This window comes from Polypterus senegalus, chromosome 2 (genome assembly GCF_016835505.1).
Source record: "Polypterus senegalus isolate Bchr_013 chromosome 2, ASM1683550v1, whole genome shotgun sequence".
In the NCBI taxonomy this organism is placed as follows: Eukaryota; Metazoa; Chordata; class Cladistia; order Polypteriformes; family Polypteridae; genus Polypterus; species Polypterus senegalus.
The window spans coordinates 188,071,743-188,091,895 of record NC_053155.1 but is presented as its reverse complement, the minus strand read 5'-3'; the positions used below and the strand labels follow the sequence as shown (position 1 = coordinate 188,091,895).

Genomic DNA, 20,153 nt, shown 5'->3' with positions numbered 1-20,153 from the left:
AAAAAGAACATTAAAAACCAAACACTTAAAAAGGAATTTGTTAAATATTTAAAGCACATTATGTATATGGAATAGTGAAATTTCTCATAGGATAACAATTGCAGAAAATGTTTTTCTGATAAATTTGTCAAATAAGTTGACAGTGAAAACTATTGCATTAAGAAAATATCTTTCAGAATATAACTATTGCCTAATTAGATGCACAAAGAGATTAACAAAGTATGTTATTATTCCAATTTTATTTGAATATTAAGAAAAAGAATTGCCATCAGTTGGGGTTTGTGTTTAATCTGAATTTGATGTGAAATTGTATGGTTTATTGTATACTTTTTATAATACTTATAACATATTCTTATAAAGGGAACAAGAGAAACTGCATATTAAGTCCTTTACAGCATACAGTGTGCTTTTAAACTTAAAGCAGGTGATAATTAGTAAAGATAACCTATTCTTGCTCAATCCCCTCCAAGCCTCATTCCCTCCACCCTCCGACTCCCACTGTATCCACATTGAATCAGGGGTTTCAGTCTTGTCAAAAGGTTTGAATTTTCATTTATTACTTTGGCTTTTTGCTTGATGGCCACTTTTACTAGATAAACAGTATAAAAGTCAGAGAGTCATACTAAAGCTACTTAATCCAATTTACAGTTACACTTAAAAAAAGAAATAATATTTTTAATATTTCTAAATTTCCATGAAATATGGTTTAAAATATTTAGCAGTCTAATTTAACAGTAATAAAAATTTAATAAATGGAACTTTTTAACAGACATGATGAATATATCTATAGACATAGAGGAAATGCTCTTCTCTTCTCTTCTCCTTATTCCAATGCTCCTAACTCTTTTTGAATATCTCATTTTATCATTTGTCTGCTTGGCTACATTCATGGGGCTACAGTTTCTTGCAAAATACATTTTTATACTCATGTATTCAATAATTTACAAATTATGGCTTGTGTTGAATATCATATTGAATCTGTCTAACAAATGATCTGACAAAACTCTGAGCACATGGTTCAAACAATTTAACTACACCTGTGTTGTTGTAACAGATCTTTATGATTTTTTTTTGTTTGGATCAATCTAAATCAAAACAAAAAGATTAACAAGGCTTCAAAAGTAACAATTACCAGTGTTGAAAACATGAAATCTACATTAAACCAATAAATAATCCACTCTTAACAGGTTTTCACAACATTGCAATATGTCAGTACTTACATTTTGAAATATGGGATTCCCAAAAAAGGGGACTCGCAGTATTTTAACATACCATCTTAAACACAGAAATCAAGCTATTTAAGGCTTCAGGTTAATTAGAGTCTTTATAATTTTGTGAGCCTGTCATCTTCATGGGCAAATGCACCATTGTTTACACCTTCCTTTATTTCGAGAACACCACAGTAAATTCCATTTTCTACAATTTTGTCTTCTTTTTCCAGTTCTTCACCATCTTCAATTTCCTTTATTTTCCTAGAAAAATCAAAAAGAATTATTAAATGGAGCTGAGACAGAGTTTACCATTTTAATGTGAAGTCAGTGCAGCTCTTGTGATGCATAGGGCTGGTTGAAGAAACCTATTGGAATTTATTGACCTTATGTTTCTCTTCCTATGTTGATAGTGCCTACTATAGTGTCACAAAGGTTAAGAAGACATCAGTATAAATCAGTCAAATAGATGGGACAATGTTCATGACCGGGTGTCTCAAGAATCTAATGATAGACACCAATTTTTCAGCACTTACTTCTTTTCAGGGAAAATCCTTATACCTTGGTGCGACCCAAAGGATTGCCATTATTATCAAAAGGAGATCAGGCTAATCATGGTATTTACATACCAGCTAGCTTAACACATATGACAAGTAAATTAATGCACTAAGTCATACAAGACAAAACAGAAATGCATCTGAATAGCATGAGTTTGTAAACAATAAGCACAAGTTTCCAAAGCGTTTTACTTATCCATTCTAGTCTTGTGAAGAAATGACAAAAGCATACTATATTCCACAGTATTTCTTGACGATTACTGTAGGATCAATAATCCTGTAACCATTGAAGATATTCATATTGAAGACTAGCCATGTGCGCCCAACTACGTTGCGCGTGTTAAAGTTGTCTGTGAAGGACTCCCTGTTTAAACGTGGCTGCCAGTCATGAACTGGGCCCTTTGTCACACAGCATTATGATTTTTCACAAGGGAAACAAAATTACAAAAGAAAACCCTTGGATATTGATTCGATAGGAACGGCCTACTCAGAATCACTGTCCGAATCGTAATTATGTTGTGGTGTAGGAGCATTTCTGCTTCTGTCCGTTCAGAGTCCATCTCGTTTTCACGACGCTGTCGTTTCCTCTCACGATCTCTTTTCAACCTTTCTCCAATCTCGCAGGTTGCTTTGTGGCAATCCAAAGAGTAAGGCAATATACACGGAGCAATGGTTATAAAAGGGGGACACAGGTTACAGTTGGTCCAGAATGCTGCCGCTCGCTTTCTGGTTGGGGAAAGAAAGTATGACTCGATTTCTCCAATATTAGCTTCTTTACACTGGCTGTCTGTTAGTTTTTGAATTGATTTTATAATCTTATTGCTAGTTTTTAAATCTTTACATGGGCTTGCTTCTGCCTATTTATCTGAATTGTGTGTTTTACACCAGCCATCCAGAGTGCTTAGATCTTCTGGTCAGTCGTCTCTGCTTGTCCCTCGTACCAAGTGTAAAACTAAGGGGGACAGAGCTATTGCAGCTGCTGCTCCTCGCCTCTGGAACTCTTTACCTCATTACATAAAGGAATCGTCTAGAATTAAACTGTTCAAAACAAGATTAAACACTCATTTCTATTCACTTGCTTTCCGTGACCTTCAGTAATACTGATGATTTCCTCATTGTGATTCTATAATCTTACTTCTATTTATTATTTATGTTCATTTATTTTATTTCTATTTATGTTTTTTATGTTAATTGTATGTTCTTCTCTTCTTTTATTGTAAAGCACTTTGACCACAGCATTCCTATGTTGTCTGAAATGTGCTATATAAATAAATTGACATTGACATTTAAGGTTGGTGGAAATTTGGAAAAAAGTACTGAGACATTTATTTGAAGTGTAAACCTTGACAGCTTTCAAGAAGTATCTGGATGGGATACTGGGACAGCTTACCTATTAACTAAACAAATGAGCTTGATTGGAGTCAATGGTCTCCTCTCATTTGTCCAATTTATTATGTTCGTATGTTCTTTAAGGAACTCTACTTTCTGTTATTGTGTGCCAGGGGTTTCACAATTTATTTCTCTCTTTTGAAGTTTCAGACTGGTCCATTTTGTCCTTTGCAGGCTATAATGCTTGATTCTCAATTCAGTGGCAAGACCAATTTTGTGGCTAGGTCTCTTAGACTATGTTCACATTGTCAGGCGGAATGTCTTAAAGTGACTCAAATCTGATGTGTTCAGTTCTGTGTGGACACAGAAATCCGATCTTTTCAAATCAGGTTTACATCACTTTAATATGTGATCCTCAATCAGATGTGTATTTGATTCTTGGCCTTGAGACATGATTGTGAACAAATAGATCAAAATTCATGTGATTTGTTTGTCTATATGCATGGGGTGTAGTGTTGTCATCATCAACTAGAACCGGTAGAGTGGCAAAGCAACAATGGAGGAGAGATATAGCTGTGACAACAGTCATTGTCCTACCATTGCCTACTCCTTTCTTATACCACTGCTACTCTTGATGTAGCAGTGCCAGAAATAACCGTGAAAACAGCAAAAACTAGCCCTCTTCTCAACCTAATCATGTACAGCTGACAAACTGTTTGCCATCCTCCAGAGCAAAATGCGATGCACACACTAGCTACTAGCATGTTCATTTTGCTGGTTTTAACACCATGAGTCATCTCACAAATATGATGGTTTTTTTTGTTGGTGTCGCAGATGACTTGTGCATAAACTGAGTGTGACAGGAATGCTAATAGCATTTATCACCTGTTTGTTATGTTTTCTTAACAAAGAAATCATTCATCACCATAACAGAGAGAAAGTTCTCCTGAAGCATACAGGTAAAAAATGAATGAATTATCTCATGAATTATCTCACAAAAGGTATACTTGCAATGGGTGTAAGAAGCAAGAATTTAGTATGGATAACATTTGCAATTAATGGGGAGAAACTTTTCTTTGTGACTGCTGGTGCAGCTAGAAGCTCCCCATTCAAGAGAACCAGGATTACTCAAACATATTTATTAACAACAGCATTTTACAGATGAATCTAGATGTATCCCTTGATTTTGCTATAGATTGCTTCTTTATGTATCCTTCATTTTTTATTATTCTGTTCTTTTAGTTTTTCATTTAAATGTTTTTGTGAATGTTTTTTCTTCTTCTAATTATTGGTGGCCATAATAGCTTATGGTCATATTTGTTATATGCTGAAGTAACTATTAAAAAAAATAAATAATTAATTCCAATTAGAAAACATCAAAGGCCTCAGGTAGAATACTTTCTTAGATCCATCCATCCATTTTCCAACCCCCTGAAACCGAACACAGGGTCACAGGGGTCTGCTGGAGCCAATCCTAGCCAACACGGGTGCACGATGTGGGTTCTGGAACCAATCCTGTTTGGGGTGCCAACACCGTCGATAATGAAACCGAGGCCACAATGGAGGCACAAAGCATCACAGGGGATGGTTGAAAGTACAAAAGTGCTTTTATTTAGAATCCAACAAAAACAAAGTTCATAAATAAATAGTGTAGTTCTTCAAATTCATTAAATAAATAATCCATAACGTGGAGCATGTCCTTTGGACTGTGGGAGTCTTTAAAACCAAAGGAAGCCCACCTGCTTATCCCAGACACAGGCAAAACATGCAAACACACTCAAGAGGGAGGACCCAGGAACCAAACCTTGGGTCTCCTAACTGCAAAGCGACTTCCGCTGCCTTTCTGCGGCCTTCTACCACTGCACCACCATGCTGCCCTACTTTCTTAGATTCCATACCAAAATTTTGCTTATGCTCAAAAGGCAAAAACAGTAATTTAAAATATCATATGTACACTGCATGCCATTCCAAGTTCATTTATAAAGCTCAAATCAACTTAAAATTATGCACAAGCTGTTAGCTGCTCTCTGTCACCTCTCACCAGTAACCATATAAGGCTGAAAAACTGGCTTTTTTGAATATTCATGATCTAATCACCTTATAAATGTGGCATTTTCCTGAATGAGATATTCACAACAAACCATGGGAGGAGACAGAAAATGAAACTTCAGTGAATTTGAACTTAGGGTATTACTGACTGACATGGAGAACAGCAAAACATTATTTTTGCTGGTTTCTCGTGGACATCACAAATAAAAGAAAAAAAACAGTGGGATCAAGTGGCAGCAGATGAGTAGAGAGAGCAATAGCAGTGTGCCATTATGCAGCACACACTAAAGGAAACATTGCACGAATTGACACAAGCTGTTTGTGCAGAACTGCCAGACATTGAGAACAATCTTTGTGAAATTGTAAAAAAATAAACTTACTTTGCCAAGTAAATGTCAATGTCAAAAAAGTCTGTGTAGGACTTACAGATAGTGGAAATTTGCCATAATGTTAATTTTCACTCCAAGTTTGTGTTTTAAAAATCACAGCTTTTGTATAAGAAATGGCTTACGCATGTTGCAGAGTGTAAACACATTTTATACATGATACCACAGGCTCCCATCCTTTCCTCTCCTTTTATAGTTGAGGAGTGTGCTACTCTGCCAGCATTTGGAGAACAAATATTAAAAATACAAAATAAATCTAAATGGAAACACACTTCAATGTTTTCAGAATGAAATCACATCTGATTGAATCTTAAAAATGTTAACTTTAACACAGTATCAATTTTACATTCTAAGAGGATTATAATTACATGAAGTAACAGAAAGTAGCTAACACTGGTAACTTTTAATGCAAGATAAGACAATGTAAAAACCAAGCAGTCTCAAAGAAAGCATTTTTTGTAACATAAAGAAAATTACCTCTTTTTTGCCAGCACTCCAGATACAATAATTGCAATAATGCCTAATGTCACTATTCCAATTACAACACCAAATACAACAAGCCACACTGGATACGAGGGTTCAATTGGAGATGGTAAAGTAGAAGTGATCCCTACAAACTCCAAGGTTTTGTCACTCAATAAAAATGCACTGTTGATCCTGTTTCTAGATGATCTGTAAGAAAAAAATAGAAAAGAAGCATTAGATGTAAACTAGTAATCTCTCTCTCTCCATATATATATACTGTATATATCGTCACACACGTGCACATGGGAGCCATCCATAGGGACCAAAAGAAAGGAATTCCATGCCCAGCCAGAGGGTGTTGAGGTGCATTCAACCCTCTTATTTTGTCCCCGCAGACCAGACATGGGAAATTCCACCTGAATACGAAGACGTCACTTCCTGTCTCAGCCCCAAGGACCACATCTCTTCCTGTCCCCCTATAAAAACCCCACTCCCTTCCTCTGTTGATCAGTTCTGTTTTGGACTCCGCTCTGTACACTATTGTGTTGAATATTTTGCTTATTTTGCAGTCAAGGTCTAGTACACAAGTGGCTGTCTCAAACCTTTGTCTTGTGTCAAGGCATCTTATTTTGCAATATTCTGTATATATATATATATATATATATATATATATATATATATATATATATATATATATATATATATATATATATATACTTGTATATATATTGTAATGGACAGCCGGGATTCTTACCCGGATGGGACGCCTCCATAATGGAAGGACCAGGGGAAGGAACTTGCACAGAGCAATATTTCCCCCAGGATGACAGAGGGCAGCCTCCCTGGCGTGCTACACTACCACGGGTTTGGAACATGGAAGCTCAGCCCTGCTGGGGCCCGTGGCCACCACCAGGGGGTGCATGGAGAACGGCTGAGCTCTCCTCTGTAGGGCTTCTGCCACTCTCGGAAGTGCAGCTGGAAGGAGATCGTGGAACACATGGAGCACTTGCAGGTGCTATATAAAAGGGGCCAGCTGCCACAACTCAGAGAGCAAGAGTCAGGAGGATGTGGACGAAACTTGCTGGAGGAGGAGTGGAGACGAGAGAAGGAAAGGAAAGGAAAAGAAAGAAGAAAGGGACAGTGTATTGGTGCTTTATGCTGTACTGTGCTTTGTAATAGGGAGCAAAGGAAAAGTGCTTCCCCACTTAAAATAAACGGGAACACACACTTTTATTCACAGTGGGAAAGGTTTCCCAACACCCGTTTTCCAGAAGCAGCTCAGTACAATACTGAACATTACTTTCTTTTTCCTTCTCCTTTCTCTTCTCTCTCTTTCTCTCTCTCTCTCTCATTCGCTTGCACTACTCCTCCGGCAAGTTTTGTCTAACTCCCTCCTGACTCTGGCTTCCCTGGAATGAAGGCAGCTGGTTCCTTTTAAGTTGCACCTGGGAGTACTCCAGATGGGTCAATAGCAAAGTCTGGACTCACTTTCATGTGTGGTGAAAGCCCAAAGTAGGGCTCTGCAGCTTCTGCAGCTCCCCCGGCATACTCTCTCTCCCGGTTCTTCCACAATATTAGTGTCCCAGTTGGTAAACTTAAAAGAAGTGGTGAGGCAGCCTTCTGCTGTTATGCACCTAAAATCTGGAATAGCCTGCCAATAGGAATTCGCCAGGCTAATACAGTGGAGCATTTTAAAACACTGCTGAAAACACATTACTTCAACATGGCCTTTTCATAACTTCACTTTAACTTAATCCTGATACTCTGTATGTTCAATTCATCATAATAAGTATTCATGGTTGGTCTAAAATCCATACTGACCCTTGCTCTCTCTTCTGTTTCTTTTTCCGGTTTCTTTGTGGTGTTGGCCTGCACCACCACCACTTACTCAAAGCATCATGATGCTCCAACATTGATGGACTAAAAGCCAGAAGTCTATGTGACCATCATCTTCAAGTCCTTCTGTGAGAACCCTAAATCCAAAGAGGACTTTTCCATTTATGTTAGGTAGAATGCCCAGAGGGGACTGGGCAGTCTAATGGTCTGGAATCCCTACAGATTTTATTGTCTTTCTCCAGCCGTCTGGAGTTTTTTTTGTTTTTTCTGTCCACCCTGGCCACTGGACCTTAGTCTTATTCTATGTTAATTAATGTTGACTTATCTTATTTTCTAACTGTGTGTTTTATTCCTCTATTCTTCATTACGTAAAGCAATTTGAGCTACTGTTTTTATAAAAATGTGCTATATAAATAAATGTTGTTATTGTTGTTGAAAGACTTTTGGCCATCCGTAACAATACTTATACATACATATATATATTGGGCTGGGAATCAATTAAAAATAATTAACTAAGTAATTGCATTAACGTATGTAATTAATTTCAATTAATCGTATCTAACATTATAACATGTAATTATAAAATTAATACATAAATCATGAAGTAAATGCACACTAAATCACAAATTTAATATAGAATCAACAAAAAGAAATAAAAAAAAATCATGGCATAATTTAAACTTAAACAATGACCTTTAACCTGAACTTTTAACAAAATACTACTTGAGCAAGTACAGGCAAGTAAAAGGCAAGTGGAAAACAACACAATAAGAAAATGTATTAATTATAAAATTGGCAGAGCATATGGGACATGGATAAAGCAAAGTAAAAATTAAACAATTGAAACGACTGTTGAGTTTGAATGCACTGCTGAAGACTAATTTAATTGAAAGAATAAGTATTTCTTAAATGGAAAATTTAATTAAAACTTGTGTTAAAACTCCATAAATACTATCCTCAATTGTTCATCACCATCAACGACTTCATAATTATACTCTACACAAGTGTTTTTTATTTAGTGTGCTGTGGAAATAACCTTGTATATATTCTGAGCATCCCAAATCCATACCGAGGACCACAAGTATTTCAGATTTTGGAATTGTCATAGATGACATGGGATAGGGGCGGCACAGTGGCACAGTGGTAGCGCTGCTGCTGCCTTGCAGTAAGGAGACCTGGGTTCGCTTCCCGGGTCCTCACTGTGTGGAGTTTGCATGTTCTCCCTTTGTCTTGGTGGGCTACCTCTGGGTGCTCTGGTTTTCTCCCACAGTCCAAAGACATACAAGTTAGGTGCACTGGCGATCCTAAATTGTCCCTAGTGTGATGTGTGGGTGTGTGTGTCCTGGTGCCCTGCCTGGGGTTTGTTTCCTGGCTTGCACCTTATGTTGGCTGGGATTGGCTCCAGCCTCGTGACCCTGTAGTTAGGATATAGCGGGTTGGATAATGGATGGACATGGGATAGTTGGCATTTGGGCTGGGCTGGATGGTTCCTTACCTGGCCAGAACGCCTGTACAAATAGATGTGCATTCGGGCCAGGTGGGTTAGTGATATCTTTCCCAGTCGAGAGGCTATAGTAGTGGAAGGACAGAGGGAGACTGTCTCTCAGGGCTATGTGTTCCCCCAATACACTTGGTGGTGGCTTCCCTCTTGTAGGACTCCTTTTTTGACACCTGCAGGGCTACATGGGAGTTGTATTATTGTCAGGCAGCCTATTGGAGTCCTTGGGTGCTTCTGTTGCAAGTTGCTGGGAGACTTCTCCCTTGCCAGGTAGAGGTTCCGCCTGACAGGGAAGTGCTTCCAGGTGGCAACTTTGTCACACCAGAGATACTAGCAAGTCCGAGTTGAAAAGGAGCTGCTCCTCCTTCCTGGGTTGAGTCAGAGTCAGGAGAGGAGTTGGGAGAAGCTCACCTAGGAGAAGTGGAAGAGGAAGAGTTGTATTTTTGGAATAAGTCTATGAAAAGTATTTGTAAAATAAAAATAGTTTATTTGAACCTGGAACTGCGTGCAGTTGTGCCTGAGGTTAGGGGCTTACTGATGACCCTTACAGGCCATGAGAATATTGGCATATTTAGCATCTTCCTAAAACCCTCTTCCTCAGTCAATGCCATGGTTTCATAAAGGGGTTAAAGGAAACTGAGGAAAAGACTTGATGCTGTGAGAAAATAAAAAGCTAAAATTGCTGTTATCCATTCACGACATCAGTAGCTTAAGCTAACTGAAGATTAATGTTTAATTTGTACATTGTAATGTGTGTATTCACAAAACAGACAGACTCACACACACACACATAGAAAATTGAAGGTGATTGGCTCCACTGGTTTGAGAAGTGCCTGCTACGATATCTTTCGGTCATTTTGAATATTGCATCATTGTATGATATAGCAACAACAAATAAACTTTAGATATGCACTGTAGTCTATGTATATGTATATACTATGTATTACAACATCCATCCATCCATTATTCAACCCGTTATATCCTAACTACAGGGTCACGGGGGTCTGTTAGAGCCAATCCCAGCTAACACAGGGCGCAAGGCAGGAAACAAACCCCGGGCAGGGTGCCAGCCCATTGCAGTGTATTACAACATTGCTACTATATTCATATTTGCATTTCCAATAAGTAATGTTAACTTCTTTTAGTTATTCGTTTACTAGTGTAGTCAGAAGATGGATTCTGTGTAGCCTCCTCAGGGCTTATACTTGTGTTGTTAAGCAAATTATTGATTGTTTTGAATACTGAAATCTGCATTTTCTGTGGCTCTTTGTTATGAACTCTCTTAATCACACTCATTTTCACAGGGTGTAATACAAAGCTTACTCCAAATACATATTTTACAATTGATATTTTCATGAACATAGCTGCCAATTCTGTCAGCCTTGCATCAAAAAACAGACAGCATAAAGCACTTGTATCATTCACTTTTACACTTAGTCCATTGATGTCTTTGAATTTAACGTAACATAATGTTAATGTATAACGTGTGTATAATAGGGATCTTCATAGGAGAAGTTTCGACTGTAGATAGTTCATTATTAAAAGCTTGCCCTCTGTCAGACCAGGTTAACAAGAGCACCATTAGTTTAAAATCACAGCCTCTACTTTTAGTGGTGCCTTAATGATCCTAAAATACATTTTCACTATGCTTCTTTTGCACTGCTATTCCTTTAACATGAACAGACTACTATATATATATATTTAATATACAAATATAATCTTTGTATATAATATGCTACCGTGGCTGTTAGTTTGTCTGTCCAGTATTTTAAATCACTTACAGCTCACAAACCGTTTGAACTATTGCCCTGAAATTTGGTACACATATACTGACTTAAACAGTTTTAACGAGAAAAGTTGCTGACAAAAGAAGAAAAGAAGCGAACCACTAGGGTGGAGAAAAGAAGAGCTGCTCAGGAAGCAGCAAGTACATCAGCATCTGAGCAAACAAATGCTAAACGTACAGAGAAAGAGCATGAAAACTATGAATGCTCAAGTGAAGTGTATTCACTGCATGTTGTCATGCAGTGAGCCATTACTAGTAGTTAAATAATACACTGAGAAGAGAACTCATGGATATGGCCCAGCTTTTACAGTATTTAATAAAATAGGCTTGGTCTAAGCAAACCAATATTTTTGATTGACCGGGTTTCTCTGCACTTCTTCTTTTTACAACTGAGTTTTGATTGTGGTAAGTGTGAAAAAAGTGAAGCCAACTGTTAACTCTACAGTTTAAATGTTTAATTAAACACAACTTGTACTGAGTCAGGTTGGTTCAATGGTAAATTATTCACGATGCTTCATAGTTTCAGCAATTGAGATTTGAAACCTGGTCTAGCCACTGTCTATGTTGACCAAGCACATTACCCCTTTAGTGTGCATGGGTTTTAGCTTTACTGCAGCTACTCCAGTTATCTCCCATAACTCAAAGACTTACTTGATGCTGGGTTAACAGGTATACTCTGAAGTGGCCTGGTTTAAGGGTATGCCTTAATATGCCATATGATGTGCCAATGTCTCTTCCAGTGTTGATTTCTGCCTTGTGCCTAATGCTCCTAATACAGTACCTATAAATAACACTCCCTCTTTGGGAGTTTTCATGTTTTAGTATTGTACAGCATTGAATCACAGTGGATTTTATTTGTGTTATTTGACATTTTGACATTGACAGCTTTTGACCTTTTAATGTCAAAGTGAAAACAGATCTATGCAAACTGACTAAATTAACAGCCCACTGTTAATTTAGAATTAGACTAAGATGGTTTGGGCATATGAAGTAAAAAGTAGAGGATGATTTGATAAAGAAGTGAGAGAATGAGGCTATGAGGAAGGTTGAAGAAGATGTGGTTGGAGGTGGTGTTAGATGATATGAAAAGAATAAGTCTACCCTAAAGAATTCCCAGGACTGTAGAGAGTGGGGAAAAACAATTTTGGGGAACAACTGGCTAACTTAGTTAAAACTGAAATATGCCCATAAAACTGGTGATGATGATGATTAATTTGTAAACTTTTATAAGCATTACTTCTTTCAAATAATACTGATGAAGCAAATACAGGTACAGGTCGAATCTTCTGTATTGGAAATTTACTTACATTATAGCCTTCTCAAGCAGATCTTGTTGGACAAGTTTTGCTGTATTGGGACTCTTTACTACTATCCAAAAGGAAACTCTCTGTGTTTCGTTGCAAATTAAAACGCTGGAAACACTGTGAAAAAAAAATTATAAAAAAGAAAAATGCATAAAAATGGTGTCAAACTTTACTCTATTTCCTTGCACCAACCACCCTTCTATTGAAAAGTGAGAACTCCAGATACCTTAGAGCCTGTCATTGCACAAAAGCACCAAAATTCTAAAAAACCAAGACAAGTCCAGGAAAAGAGATTGTAAACTGAGCCAGTCCAGCATGGTCTAATCCATGTCCCAGAATGTCCCAAAATGGGTTATGGCAGCGGTTCGTAAATTCAGTCCTGGGGACCCATTGTGGCTGCAGGTTTTTGCTCCAACCCACTTCTGTATAAAATGGTATTTCTTTTTTTTTTTTTATTTTTTATTAATTTTATTACAATCAATACATAGCAATCAAGTTTTTACAAAAAGAATTATGCTAAGAACAGATCGATCCCCACCCTTGAGAGAGAGAGCAAGCCAAACGGTGTAAAATTTAAGGCTTGTAAAAATACCTAAATCAACAAATTCTCTGTGCTTTATAAACTCATTTCAAAATATTACTGATTAGATCCTGCCATGTTTTGAAAAAAGTCTGCACAGATCCTTTAACTGAGTATTTGATTTTTTCCAATTTTAAATAATATAACACATCAGTTTCCCACTGACTTAAAAGAGGAGAGTTTGGGTTCTTCCAGTTTATCAGAATAAGTCTGCGTGCCAACAGTGTAGTGAATGCAATCACAATTTCTTTGTCTTTCTCCACTTTAAACCCATCTGGAAGAACCCCAAACACAGCTGTTAATGGGTTAGGAGGGATTGTGAGTCCAAGGCTGTCTGAGAGGTAATTAAAAATTTTTGTCCAGAATAATGTTAATTTGGTGCAGGCCCAGAACATGTGACCTAGTGAGGCTGGGACTTGGTTGCAACGTTTGCAGGTTGGATCATGCTCTGGAAACATTTTGGAGAGTTTTAGTCGAGACAGATGTGCTCGATATATAATTTTGAGTTGTATAATTGTATGCTTTGCGCATATGGAGCTTGAGTGAATTCTCTGCATTTCTACTTTCCACTCCTTTTCTGATATATTAATTGAGAGGTCATTTTCCCAGTGTCCTCTTGGATCTTTGAAAGGAAGGGATTGTAAAAGGATTTTATATATTGTAGAGATGGAGTCTAACTCCTTGAAATTGAGCAATAATTTTTCCAGCGTGGATGAGGGTGCAAGATGAGGAAAATCTGGAAGGTTCTGTTTAACAAAGTTCCTGATTTGAAGATAGTGAAAGAAATTTGTAGCTTGCATTGCATATTGCTGATAACTTGCATTTATTGGGGCAAAAAGCAAGGAATATAAAGAAGTACTGCAGGATTTTACTTCTATTGCGGACCAAGCCTGTGTCTGTTCATCTATTTGTGTCCAGGTTTTTATAGCTTGTATGTTTGCTACCCAGTAATAAAACTGAAAGTTGGATAGAGCCATGCCACCTTCTGCCTTAGGTCTTTGTAGGGTCGCTCTTTGGATACGTGGATGTTTTGAGTTCCAAATAAATGAGGTTATTGTTGAATCTAATTGCTTAAAAAATGATTTATTGATATATATTGGAATGTTTTGAATAAAAAAGAAGCTCAGGAAAAATATGCATCTTAACAGCATTCATTCTTCCAGCTAGAGTGAGATGAAGATTTGACCATCTGTGCAAGTCTTGCTTAATTTTTTCCATATAGACGGCAAAATTTTGTTGATAAAGAGCTTTATGTTTACTTGTGATGTTTACTCCTAGGTATTTAAACTCATCTGCGATGATAAAAGGAAAGGAGTCAAATCTAATATTGTGTGCTTGAGAATTTACTGGAAAGAGCACACTTTTATTCAAATTAATTCTCAGACCAGAGATCTTTTGAAATTCTGTGCTATGAAGACTGCAGTCACAGAATTTTGTGGGTCTGATATATATAGTACCATATCATCTGCATATAGAGAAATTTTCTGTTCCAGTCCTTCTCTGAAAATCCCCTTTATCTGATAAGAATTTTGACAGTGAACCGCCAGTGGTTCAATAGCGATTGCAAATAGCAGTGGTGACAAGGGGCATCCTTGTCTGGTACCACATTCTAGTTTAAAGTAGTCTCAAGAAATGTTAATACAAACTGAAGCTTCTGGATTGGTATACAGTTGTTTGATCAATGCACAAATGTTCGGGCCAAAACCAAATTTGTCTAATGTAGTAAAAAGGTATTTCCATTCAATCATGTCAAATGCTTTTTCTGCATCCAATGATGATAATATTTCTGGGGTCTTTGACTTTGTTGGTAAGTATATTACATTAAACAGGCGTCGAAGATTGGAAGATAAGTTTCGACCCTTGATAAATCCAGTTTGATCTTGTCATATTACTGAAGGCAGCACTTTCTCCATCCTTCTAGCTATGATTTTTGAGAGTATCTTAACATCATTATTCAGAAGTGAAATTGGTCTATATGATGCACATTGTAATAAGTCCTTATTTTGTTTAGGAAAGACGGTGATTAATGCTTGGCGAAAAGTTTGAGGTAGAATTTGATTGTCTCTAGCTTCTGTAAATGTTGCTAATAGGAGGGGAGCTAGCTGAGCGGAGAATTTCTTATAAACTTCTGCAGGGTAGCCACCAGGGTCTGCTGCTTTCCCACCTTGAAGTGACTTTACAGCATCTAGTAATTCTGATAGCGCCAGAGGTTTATCCAATTCCTCCACACTAAAAGTATCTGTATGTATGTGGCATCTGTAATGTATCCAGAAATGCATTAGTTTGTGTGTTGTCTTCTTTAAACTCAGTAGAATATAAGGATTTATAGTAGTCTCTAAATGTGTGCATTATATTTTTATGGTGAATGATTTCATCTGCGTTCATGTTGGTGATTACTGGGATTGCATTGCGAACTTCTAGCTTGTGGATTTGTTGAGCTAAAAGCTTATTAGTTTTCTCTCCGTGTTCATAGTAATGATGCCTGGATTTATAAATTAGTTGCTCAGTTTCTTTAATTTTCAGGAGGTTGAGTTCTGAATGCAGAGCCTGCTTTTTTCTATGTAGAGTCTCACTTGGAACCCTAGCATGTTGTTCATCTACTCTAGTAATTTCGTTTTTTAGCTCTGCTATTTTCTTGGTTTCTAATTTATTCCTGTGGAAAAGATATGCAATAATCTGTCCTCTTATGAAGGCCTTTAGAGTTTCCCAGAGTATTCCAGCAGAAACCTCTGAGGATGTATTTGTCTCTAGGAAGAAACTGATTTGTTTGGATATAAATTCAGTAAAGTTCTCTTCTGCTAATAGAAGCGGGTTAAGATACCATCTGCGAGGTGAGTGTGTGGGGCATAGTGACTTTAGTTTCAAGATCAGAGGTTCATGGTCAGAAATAACAATAGCATTGTACTTGCAAGATTTAATCGTAAGCAAGAAATTATTATCTATAAAGAAATAATCAATTCATGAGTAGCAGTGATGTACTGGTGAGTAGAAAGAATATGTTCTTGAGTTTGGGTTTAGAAACATCCAGGGGTCTGATATGTTGTGGTCAGTTACAAACTGTGTAATTGTCTTTGCTGTGTTAGATGTCATCCCCCCTGTGACAGGAGTCCTATCTAAGAGTGGATTTAAAACACAATTAAAGTCCCCAGCCATTATAATTTTTTTGAGTGTTCACATTGGGAATGGATGCAAATGCATTTTACATGAATTCCTTATTATCGACATTAGGTGCATAAACATCTACAAAATCATTTTACTGTAAAATAAGTTGCTCTTGACCATCACATATCTCCCTTAAGGATCAGATACTACATCTGATGCTACAAATGAGACTGTTCTATGTATGAGGATTCCCACACCTCTAGTTTTCTTTGTAAAGCTACAATGGAACATTTGGCCAGTCCAGTCCTTTTGCAGCCGGAACTGATCCTTGCTTATTAAGTGGGTCTCCTGTAAAAAAACTATTTTAGCGTTTAAACCTGTTAGGTGAGAGAATACTTTCTTTCTCTTTTTTATCCATGATTCAGGCCTTTAACATTGCAGCTCACAAAGTTAACTGTCCCATCATAGAAACATTGATTTTGAGGTAAGGATTAAAAGGATAGATTAGATATATCCTCCTCTCTTTCTCTCTCCCCCTTATACCCCCACCCCCCCATTTTTCCTTCCCACGTGAGACTGAACCCCACTTCACAGAGTCCCGGTCCTCTGACATACCTAGAGATAAAACACATCCAAAGCAAAACAAGCCCCCAAGCAGCCGCATTTAACACTAGAATTACCAGAGCCTACGAAAAAACTCATAATTCCGTCCCACCTTAAACTGCTTCTTAAACCCCTTCACACCTCTCCGACAGCGTCCTTTGTCTTCTAAATGTGCTGATAAAGAGAAGCTTGGAGCAGCCGGCTATTCCATCCCCCCACCAATTTAGAATGTGCACGAACTTCAGCTTGATTGAGTATCTGGGAGTGAAGTGGAGTTTTAGAGTGGAAATAATAGATCGTTGTTTGGAACACACGCATTTCATGTCTGTTCCGTTTCTACAGTAATCTGTGTCAACACATTGTTAAAACAGAAACGTTTTTTATATTCTAGTAGTAGATGACAAAATGTAGGCATAAACTATATAGTGTATGAAGCCTGAAGTCCAAATAGCAAAGAAACATTTTCACAAGAATAACACAATTGCACTTTTATTCAAAAATATAACTGCAGAAACAAAAAGCCGCCTTAACATGCGACATTGACAGCAGTTTATTGTAACTGCCTCTGTGGTTCAATAGACTCAGTCCCCACTTGGAAATCAAGAGGTCACGAGTTTGATCCTGCGCCCCTCCGTTTTGAGAAGTAAACTGCTCTTAGTCTTACTGCTTTAGAATAAAAGCATACATTTGATTTCAGTCTGTAACAGCCGGTGCAATTTATCATCCTTGTAAAGGTTAGCTTTTTTTTTAATTCACTTTTCATTCTCTCAGTCGCGTTCAGAATCAATCCATACAACCCCATCTGACACGGCTGTTTTCACTAAAGACGCTATAGCTCTGCAGTGTACCACGATGCATACTAACGCCAACCAAAGGGTTCTGACACACAAACGCTGGCGAAGCTGCCTTCTTCGTATCTCACCATCACTTGCTTTTCTTTTTATTCAGTTTTATTGAGTGTTCCTGCCAGTCCCCGCATGTTGCTGTATGCTGTTTCTTTTGTACTCCAGGACATGCAGAGGAAAGAATGGTAAAGACCAGTAACTTCGGCGCTATATGCAATCATCAGACACTCCCCATCTGCCCGTGTCGTTCAAACACAGGAACATATATTGGTGTAAAAGTATAACAAAAGTGCACTTTTATTCAAGTGCACTTTTTCCATCGCCTTTTCCTGTAAGAAGCAATGTACACACTTCTCTCTATGCTGTGGTTTCTATTACACACCTGAAAGAAAGAGACAATACATGTGAAAATATCCAGCATACAGCAACATGCGGGGACTGGCAGGAACACTCAATAAAACTGAATAAAAAGAAAATCAAGTGACGGTGAGATACGAAGAAGGCAGCTTCGCCAGCGTCTGTGTGTCAGAACCGGGTGGGGGGGCGTTAGTATGCATCGTGGTACAACACAGAGCTATAGCGCATCTGTATTCTGTTTCTTTTGTACTCCAGGGCATGCAGAGGAGAGAATAGTAAAGAGCAGTAAGTTCAGCGCTATATGCAATGATCAGACACTCCCCATCTGCCCGTTGTTTTGTTATACTTTTCAATACTTTTTATACTGCTCAAACGGGCATGCTCAAAAAATACACGTGTAATGCCATGAAAAGTGCACACAGACACTTCATTTCGCAAACAAAACAAGTGCACTTTTATTCAAAACTACCTGTATAACCGAAGAAAAAAGAAAGCAAGTTACAGTAGGCGATTGATCGACAGCTTGCATGGTGCAATGCTAAGAAGTGCTGATTTTCATTCCGTGCTATATAAAATCATCACATTCAAATATTAACAGTTCCACACACCCAAGGACCGTCCTTCCTACATTTACGACCGTGTACTTGTTGCCGTGTACACACCTCTCTGTGCTATGGTTTCTATTACACTGAATGAGCACCTGACACTGTACTTTCTTCCCTGGGGAAGGTCCGCATCAGAGAATTTCCAGTTCCTGCATAAATTCACACCCGATCTGACGCTGTTCGTTTTCAAATAATATTGCATTAGTGCGATTATATTTTCACATATATTGTCTCTTTCTTTCAGGTGTGTAATAGAAACCACAGCATAGAGAGAAGTGTGTACATTGCTTCTTACAGGAAAAGGCGATGGAAAAAGTGCACTTGAATAAAAGTGCACTTTTGTTATACTTTTACACCAATATATGTTCCTGTGTTTGAACGACACGGGCAGATGGGGAGTGTCTGATGATTGCATATAGCGCTGAAGTTACTGGTCTTTACCATTATTTCCTCTGCATGTCCTGGAGTACAAAAGAAACAGCATACAGCAACATGCGGGGACTGGCAGGAACACTCAATAAAACTGAATAAAAAGAAAAGCAAGTGACGGTGAGATACGAAGAAGGCAGCTTCGCCAGCGTTTGTGTGTCAGAACCCGGGGGGGCGTTAGTATGCATTGTGGTACACTGCAGAGCTATAGCGTCTTTAGTGAAAACAGCCGTGTCAGATGGGGTTGTATGGATTGATTCTGAACGCGACTGAGAGAATGAAAAGTGAATTAAAAAAAAGCTAACCTTTACAAGGATGATAAATTGCACCGGCTGTTACAGACTGAAATCAAATGTATGCTTTTATTCTAAAGCAGTAAGACTAAGAGCAGTTTACTTCTCAAAACGGAGAGGTGCAGGATTGACCTCATGACCCCTTGATTACCAAGCGGGGACTGAGTCTATTGAACCACAGAGGCAGTTACAATAAACTACTGTCAATGTCGCATGTTAAGGCGGCTTTTTGTTTCTGCAGTTATATTTTTGAATAAAAGTGCAATTGTGTTATTCTTGTGAAAATGTTTCTTTGCTATTTAGACTTCAGGCTTCATACATTATATAGTTTATGCCTACATTTTGTCATCTACTACTAGAATATAAAAAAACGTTTCTGTTTTAACAATGTGTTGACACAGATTACTGTAGAAACGGAACAGACATGAAATGCGTGTGTTCCAAACAACGATCTATTATTTCCACTCTAAAACTCCACTTCACTCCCAGATACTCAATCAAGGCATGAGCTGAGAGAAGTTCGTGCACGTTCTAAATTGGTGGGGGGATGGAATAGCCGGCTGCTCCAAGCTTCCCTTTATCAGCACATTTAGAAGACAAAGGGCGCTGGCGGAGAAGTGTGAAGGGATTTGAGAAGCGATTTAAGGTGGGACGGAATTACGAGTTTTTTCATAGGCTCTGGTAATTCTAGTGTTAAGGATTAAAAAGTAGAGATATCTATTGATAATGATATAGTCTAAATACTATATGCCTAAAATATAATCATTAACAAACTATACACATAAAATATATAATCTTTAGCAATCTTAAAGTATTAAGATATTAAACCCAGGGAATGGTGTTAGAAAGTTGTCCAGGATATGCATAGTAAATCGTAATGCAATAATAACAATAAGAATTAACCAAGGGTATGATGTTAAA

The 20,153-nt window shown here is 37.8% G+C and overlaps 1 protein-coding gene across 1 annotated transcript in view; it reads right to left on the bottom strand.

Annotated features, from left to right (window-relative positions):
* Nucleotides 1-535: 535 nt before the first annotated feature.
* cltrn (collectrin, amino acid transport regulator) overlaps nucleotides 536-20,153 on the bottom strand; it is a 43,941-nt gene continuing 24,323 nt past the window's right edge. Inside the window, exons 4-6 of the mRNA XM_039745046.1 lie at nucleotides 12,422-12,535; nucleotides 6,007-6,201; nucleotides 536-1,472 (exon numbers count right to left, since the gene is read on the bottom strand). Of these exons, the coding sequence (XP_039600980.1) occupies nucleotides 1,325-1,472; nucleotides 6,007-6,201; nucleotides 12,422-12,535 (457 nt within the window). The 3' untranslated portion in view covers nucleotides 536-1,324. The remainder of the gene's footprint in view (nucleotides 1,473-6,006; nucleotides 6,202-12,421; nucleotides 12,536-20,153) is intronic.